Consider the following 7526-nt stretch of genomic DNA (forward strand, 5'->3'; position numbering starts at 1 on the left):
TGTATAACGCCTTGCCAGCTGAAATAAAGCGGAATGAAAGAATTGTGCCGTTTAAGCGAATGTTAAAGGCGTATATTGTAATTAATGTAAACTAGATTTGTATTATTAGGTGTACAAATAAGTTTCCGCCGTTTTTTATCAAAAATTGGGCATTTATTGTGAAAGAACGGAACCTAATGTTTTATTTGAAGTATTGTCCATCGCTTGCCACTACTTTTTCCCGTCTTTCTGGCAGCATACGGATACCGCGTCGGAAGAATGCTTCATCTTTTGAGGTTATCCACGAATCGACCCAATTTTTGGTATCTTCATATGATGTGAAGTGTTGCTCAGACAGGCCATGCGCCATCGATCTAAACATGTGGAAATCAGAAGGAGCAATGTCTGGTGAAGACACTAGCGGGTGGGGTAAAATTTCCCAATTGAGTGTTTCCAAATAGGTTTTGACCGGCGCCGCAACATGTGGACGAGCATTATCATGCAGGAGAATAACTTTGTCGTGTCTGGAGTAGTGGGCGCGCTTTTCCTTGAGTGCTCGACTCAATCTCATCAATTGTGTTCGGTAGACAGTCCCAGTAATGGTTTCGTTCGGTTTGAGCAACTCATAATACACGACACCAAGCTGATCCCACCAAATGCATAACAAGAGTTTTTTTCCATGAATATTTGGCTTAGCTGTAGATGTTGAAGCATGGCCAGGTGGTCCCCGTGATTTCTTCCTTTTTGGATTATCATAGTGGATCCATTTTTCATCACCAGTGATTATACGGTGCAGAAAACCCTTTCGTTTATGCCTGGCAAGCAGCATTTCACATGTGAACAATCGGCGTTCAACGTTTCTCGGCGTCAGTTTATATGGAACCCAATTTCCTTGTTTTTGAATCAATCCCAATGATTTCAACCGATGTGAAATTGTTTGTTGAGTCACTCCCAATGTAAGTGCAAGTTCTTCTTGCGTTTGGCACGAATCTTGATCCAATAATGTTTCCAATTCCGCGTCTTCATACACTTTCGGCCTTCCGTTACGTTCTTTGTCTTCGATGTCAAATTCACCGTTCTTAAACTTTTGAAACCACTCATGACAACTTCTCTCACTTAAGGCAGCCTCACCATATGTTTCTACAAGCAATCGATACGCCTCAGCTGCAGATTTCTTCAAATTGAAGAAGTAAATCAAAAGTTCCCGCAAATGACGCTTATTCGGCTCAAAACTCGACATTTTCGCACACAAAAGAATATATTATTCTGATAAAAAATCACTAATGTTTTAAGGTTATGTTATTGACTGATGTCCAATCTTACGATAAGGACGTTTTACATCTGACAATTTTAACCATAACTTACTGGTGGCGCCAACTTTTGTCAAACGGCGGAAACTTATTTGTACACCTAATACAATTGGTGGATATAAAGTGGCTCATAAAGGTTCACCCAAACATTATTTAGAATAAACTATTGTTAAAATATATTTTATTGTTATTTATTCTTCCCTTTTCCTCTTTCTTATCCCAGTATGCGAGTATTAAATTTCTGTACGTGACGTTAGATAGCGGCGTCAGCTAGTTAATTAAAATATATATGTTACATTTCAGTTCATGGACATAGACTTTAAATATTTGAATTGCGTATAAATAATTGTTTTGTCGTTCAATAGTTGTTCAATAGTCGTTTATAGCCGTTCAATAGCTGTTTGATAGCCGTTCAAAGTTGTTCGATAGTCGTTCAATAGTCGTTCATAGCCGTTCAATGGCCGTTCGATAACCGTTCAAAGTCGTTCGATAGCCGTTCAATAGCTGTTCGATAGGTGTTCAAAACCGTTCAATAGCTGTTTGCATATTATAATAATACATTCATATTTAAAAGACTTTTAGATAATTGTCCGCGGAAACATGCTTACTCTTGTCTTCTTATAAAGTGCAGAAGGTAAGCGTTCTTTGTAAGTGATACATCCCCTACTCTAAAATATTTAATCGAGACAATGTCTATCCCGTTGTGTCCGTCACAAAGTGTTTGACCGACAGTCTGTGAAGAACAGTTTAGAGTATAAAAATGTTTCGCAATCATTTGGTAAGTAGTGTCCAATGTTTTCGTATGTAAGGTTATGTGTGATGTATATTACATAATATTATATTTCAATTCGTGCAAATAGACGTTATCCACCTCCAATACACGCGGTGGATGCGCGGGAATATGCGGTGGGTGCAGGCCATTTTGTGGGGCGACACCCGCGAATGGGCATGCGTGCACCCATCGCAATATGAGGACATCTTTTGTTTAAGGCTGCTTTTCGACCTGGAGCCATATACTGAGGAAGAAAATTGGGAGGAGGAGGAAGAGGCTGAAAATTGGGAGAAGGAGGAATGGGAGGAAAAGCTTGCGGCTCCAGGAAGATAATGTAAGTATCCATTTTTTAAAAAATTTTATAATATTAACAAATAGATTTATTAATAAGACTTGTATTTTTATGTTTCAGATGGTCACCTTTAAATTACCTCTCTCCAACGTGCATGCAAACACTATTCTTGTCTTACGCTCATGTGGACGCCTCGCGCTATCCTGCTCCCACGCCTCCTCGCGGCATCGTACCTTCGCGTTCCCTTTTTTTAAAAAATTTTATAATATTAACAAATAGATTTATTAATAAGACTTGTATTTTTATGTTTCAGATGGTCACCTTTAAATTATTATTATTATTATTATTATTATTATTATTATTTTTATTATTATTATTTTTTAAACACACACACGCACGCACGCACGCACGCATGCACACACGCACGCACACACACACCCGCAGGACAAGCGAAAATTAATAAGGGGCTTGTAGCAACCACGCTAAAGCTACTGGACGCCAAATGGGCTAAATTCGAGGAGCAGCACGAAGGACTTCGTGTCGATTATGAAGCGGAGCTTAGGAAGCACGAATACGTGACGAAGGACTTCCTGGCTAAGGCGGAGGAAGTCTACGTGGACCAACGCGCGGCGGTTCTGGAGCTGGAGGATGCGCTCACAAGGCCAGCGCCTCAGTCGCCTGGGACGGGACGCGCCGGGGACGTATCACGATCAGCATCCCGCACGACTCTGCCACGGATCAAGCTCCCCCAGTTCTCCGGGAAATACGAAGAGTGGCCGGCGTTCCGCGATTTATTCCTGTCGATATTCGGAAAGGATGAGTCGATAGCTCAGGTTGAGAAGTTCCACTACCTGAAGACATGCCTAAAGGGTGAAGCGGAGCTATTAATACGCAACATCACTACTACGGGTGATAACTACGAAAGCGCGTGGAAAATGTTGAGCGACTATTATAAAAACAAACGCTTGTTGGTTCGCGCCTATCTCGCTCCAGAAGATGAAGAGTGAATCCCCGGCCGAGCTCCGTAAAATCTTCCATTGCTTGAAGACCACAGTTAGCTCGTTGGAAAACATTGGCCGACCGATCGATTGCAGTTAAGATTTGTTTGTATATTTAGCCGTCGACCTCCTCGACCCGCGCTCGCGTCGCGAATGGGAAACCTCGATTGGCGATACGAAGGAACCGCCGACGTTCGATACTCTCGAGCTGTTTCTCGATAGACGTCTGCACACCTTAGAAGCGATGCAGCCGATCAAAGCCGATGGCCCCGCGAGCAAGTCAGGGTCCAGCCCGCTAAAGTACACGCGCAGCCATCTCGCTCGAAAGCAAGAAAGCAAACCTGAAGTGAAGCGAGGCCGCTATGCGTTGTGCCAGCGAGACCACTTTCTGATGCTCTGCGAGGAGTACAAGAAGAAGACGGCCCAAGAAAGGAAGCAGATAGTCGAGCAGAGAAATTTGTGCCTTAATTGTCTCGGCAGGCACCAAGTAGGCGAGTGCGCCTCCAAAAGGGCGTGTTCGGTGTGTGAGGCTCGTCACCACTCTTCACTGCACGAAACTTGTCGCGATAACGCCGTCGCGAAATCATCACACGTCGCGCAGGGGCCTTTCGACCGGCCTGCCACCGTGCTTTTCGCGACCGCTCGCGTTCGAGTAGCCGACCGACACGGCATCTTACACACGGCGCGCGCGCGCTCATTGACCAGGGCTCGGAGTTATCGATCATCTCCGAACGCCTCGCGCAAAGGTTAAAGCTGCCGCGTTCACAAGTCTCAGTCACAGTCTTCGGAGTTGGGGGGCAGAAGTCCGGTACAGCCAAAGGTTGCGTCGCGCTTTCGCTGTCACCGCGACTCGGAGGAGCGGCGACGTTCGTCAGCGCTCTTGTGCTTCCGCGGCTTACCGTCTACGCCGGCGGGCTGCACTCCGGAACGAGGACCTGGCTGCATGTGGAGGGCCTGGAGCTGGCTGACCCTGAGTACAGCGCCGCTGACCAAGTCGATATTCTCCTCGGAGCCGACGTCCACGCGGCCATCCTCTGCCAAGGTCTACGAAGGGGAGAGCGCCGCGAACCGCTGGCGCAGAAAACGACGCTAGGGCGGATTCTGTCGGGAGCGATCGGCGAAACCACCTCTTTACTGGCGCATACGCATCAGTGCCGGCTTGAGGACGACCTCGCGAGCGTGGTGCGCCGCTTCTGGGAACAGGAGGACATGCCGATCAACGCCACCGCCATATCCAAGGACGAGCAGGAGTGCGAGGATCATTTCGTGCGCACGCATTTACGAGGGCCTGACAGGTGCTACACGGTGCGCCTCACGGTGATCGAGCCTCTACCGGACCTCACCGGCACACGTCGCGCGGCTTTGCGGCTCTGCTAAAGCACATGGAGATCAAGTTCGACCGAGAGGCTTCGTTCCAAGAACTGTACGCTGAATTCATGAGTCAGTACGCGAGCTTGCGGCACATGACGTCGGTCTCACCGGGCGCGGACGCCGCTCCTGAGCCACGCTGCTACCTCCCTCATCACGGGGTGATGCGGGAAGCGAGCACCACGATCAAATTGCGAGTCGTGTTCAACGGCTCGTCCAAACTGCCAACGGGCGAGACACTCAATCGGCATCTGAGGATCGGACCGAACCTGCTGCCAGCGCTGGCCGAGTGAAGCGAGGGGGAGATTTAAGGCGGGAGGAGGCACGAACCAAGCATCCATCTCTTCCGTGGCAGCGGCACTGTCGTATCTATGTAGGGCGCCTGCTGTGGTGACGTCGCCACCCGGACGACGATATCTGGGAAAACCGTCTCAATACTGTCACTTACGGTCTCTCGTGTGCTCCCTTTCTAGCCATCCGCACTCTCCGTCAGCTAGCCGACGACGAAACCTCCCAGTGGCCACTCGGTGCTGACGTTCTTCGCCGGGACGTTTACATGGATGACGTCCTGACCGGAGCACCAACCATTGCTGAGGCCAAGGAGATGCAACAGCAGCTCACCTTGATTTGCAGGGCGGGCGGATTCCCCCTAAAGAAATGGTCAGCGAACTCTTCCGCTCTGCTCGCGGACCTACCGGCGGAGGACCTCTTGCAGCGGGATCCTCGGTGGTGGCAGCCAGGGAAAAGCCACTCGACCTTGGGCCTCCGGTGGCATCCGCACGAGGACTCGTTTGCGTTCTCAATACCACCGCTCCAGTTATCGACTGTAACAAAAAGAACAGTCCTGTCATTGACAGCCCGACTGTTTGACCCGATGGGATGGCTCGCCCCCACCACAGTGCGAGCCAAAATTATAATACAAGCGACTTGGTTGCTACGGGTCGACTGGGACACCCCACTGCCTGAAGGCGATGTGCAGAGGTGGCAGGAATTCCAGACCGAACTTCCCTTCCTGGAGCATATCCGCGTTCCCCGTGGGCTCACGGGCGGAACTGCTTACCGACGGGAAATCCACGGCTTCGCTGACGCCTCCGAGAAGGCCTATGCGGCCGTCGCGTACCTGCGAACTGAAAACTTGGAAGGAGAGGTAGAAGTCACCTTACTGAGCGCAAAAACGAAGGTCGCGCCTTTAAAGCAGGTGATATTACCACGCCTGGAGCTTTATGCGGCAACGCTGCTCATTCGGCTCGTCGGCCACATCGGCCGCGTCTTGGAGACCTCTGACGTCACGATTCATCTTTGGTCGGACTCAACAGTAGCCCTCGGATGGATCCGCGGCCATCCTGCCGGCTGGAAGACGTATGTGGCCAACCGGGTCTCGGAGATCCAAACGTCATTGCCTGATGCCGTGTGGCACCACATTCCCGGACGAGACAACCCGGCCGACTGCGCTTCACGAGGGCTGTCACCGAAGGAGTTGGTAAACCACCCCCTCTGGTGGCACGGCCCGACGTGGCTGAGCACGGAGACAGGAGACTGGACGACCGCTGGGGACTGTGACGGCGAGAGCGAGCTTCCCGAGCAGCGCGCTTCGAGCCACGCGGCTACGTCAATCAAGGAGAAAAGCCAGGAGCCCGAGATGCTGAACCTGTACTTGGCCCTGCCTCGGCTACTACGGGTCATGGCCTGGTGTCGTCGCTGGCTAGGCCGACCCTTGGAGAGGCTGGTGCCCGAAGTACGGGCCAATCCTGCCGTCCAGCGCGTCCTTAGGGCCTCCGAAGTCGAGGAGGCGCGCCTGAGTTGGATCCGAGTCATGCAAGCTGCAAACTTCAAGGAGGTGTTAGCGGCTATCGCGAATGGCAAATCTCTGCCCACACGCAGTACACTTACCCGGTTAACTCCTTTCAGGGACCCCCAGGGAATCCTCAGAGTCGGCTGTCGGATCAAGCGCGCTCTCCTCTCCTATGACGCCAGGCACCCGATCATCTTACCTGGAGGATCAACCTTTACTCGCCTCGTCATCAAGGCGTACCATCGCCGGACCTTGCACGGAAGCGTGCAGCTGACCCTGGGCTCCATCCGCCAAGAATACTGGATTCTCCGCGGGCGGGCGCTCGTCAAAAGCAGTATCCACCGCTGCTTAATGTGCCTGCGATGGCGGGCGGCAACCCCGCAGCCACTCATGGGGGACCTGCCGCGGCCTCGAGTGACACCGGCTCGGCCGTTCCTCCACACAGGGGTCGACTACGCTAGACCAATGTGGCTACGAACCTCCGGGGGACGAGGGCAGCGCGCTACTAAGGCCTTCCTGGTGGTTTTCGTCTGTCACAGCACCCGCGCCGTCCATCTCGATATAGCGTCAGACTATTCCGCTGACGCCTTCCTGACCGCGCTGCGTCGGCTTATCGCGCGCCGGGGGCTATGTCGAGCCGTCTATAGCGATTGCGGCACAAACTTCGTGGATGTCGACGCCCGACAACTGCGAGCGCTCTTCGCAGCCAGCGGCCAGGAAGGCTAGCGTATCGCGGAAGGTCTCGCCGCCGAGAGGATTGAATGGCACTTCAATCCTCCGGTGGCCCCCAATTTCGGTGGACTCTGGGAGGCGGCTGTCAAAGCGGCGAAGCACCACCTCCGGCGCGTCATCGGCGACGCGAAACTGACGTACGAGGAGATGGCCACCATGTTAGCACAAATCGAATCGTGCCTGAACTCGCGTCCGTTACAGGCCTTGTCCGACGACCCGAAAGACCTGGAGGCGCTTACCCCCGGCCACTTCCTCGTTGGCACGGCACTCAACGCCGTTCCGG

The 7526-nt window shown here is 51.7% G+C and overlaps 1 protein-coding gene across 1 annotated transcript; it reads left to right on the plus strand.

Annotated features, from left to right (window-relative positions):
* Nucleotides 1–5275: 5275 nt before the first annotated feature.
* On the plus strand, nt 5276–7237 carry LOC115242804. Its single transcript, XM_029819344.1, has one exon. It carries the CDS (start codon nt 5276–5278, stop codon nt 7235–7237), a length of 1962 nt encoding a protein of 653 aa, XP_029675204.1.
* Nucleotides 7238–7526: the final 289 nt, after the last annotated feature.

The sequence above is a fragment of the Formica exsecta genome, unplaced genomic scaffold (assembly GCF_003651465.1).
Source record: "Formica exsecta isolate Colony F162 unplaced genomic scaffold, ASM365146v1 scaffold634, whole genome shotgun sequence".
Taxonomy (NCBI): domain Eukaryota; kingdom Metazoa; phylum Arthropoda; class Insecta; order Hymenoptera; family Formicidae; genus Formica; species Formica exsecta.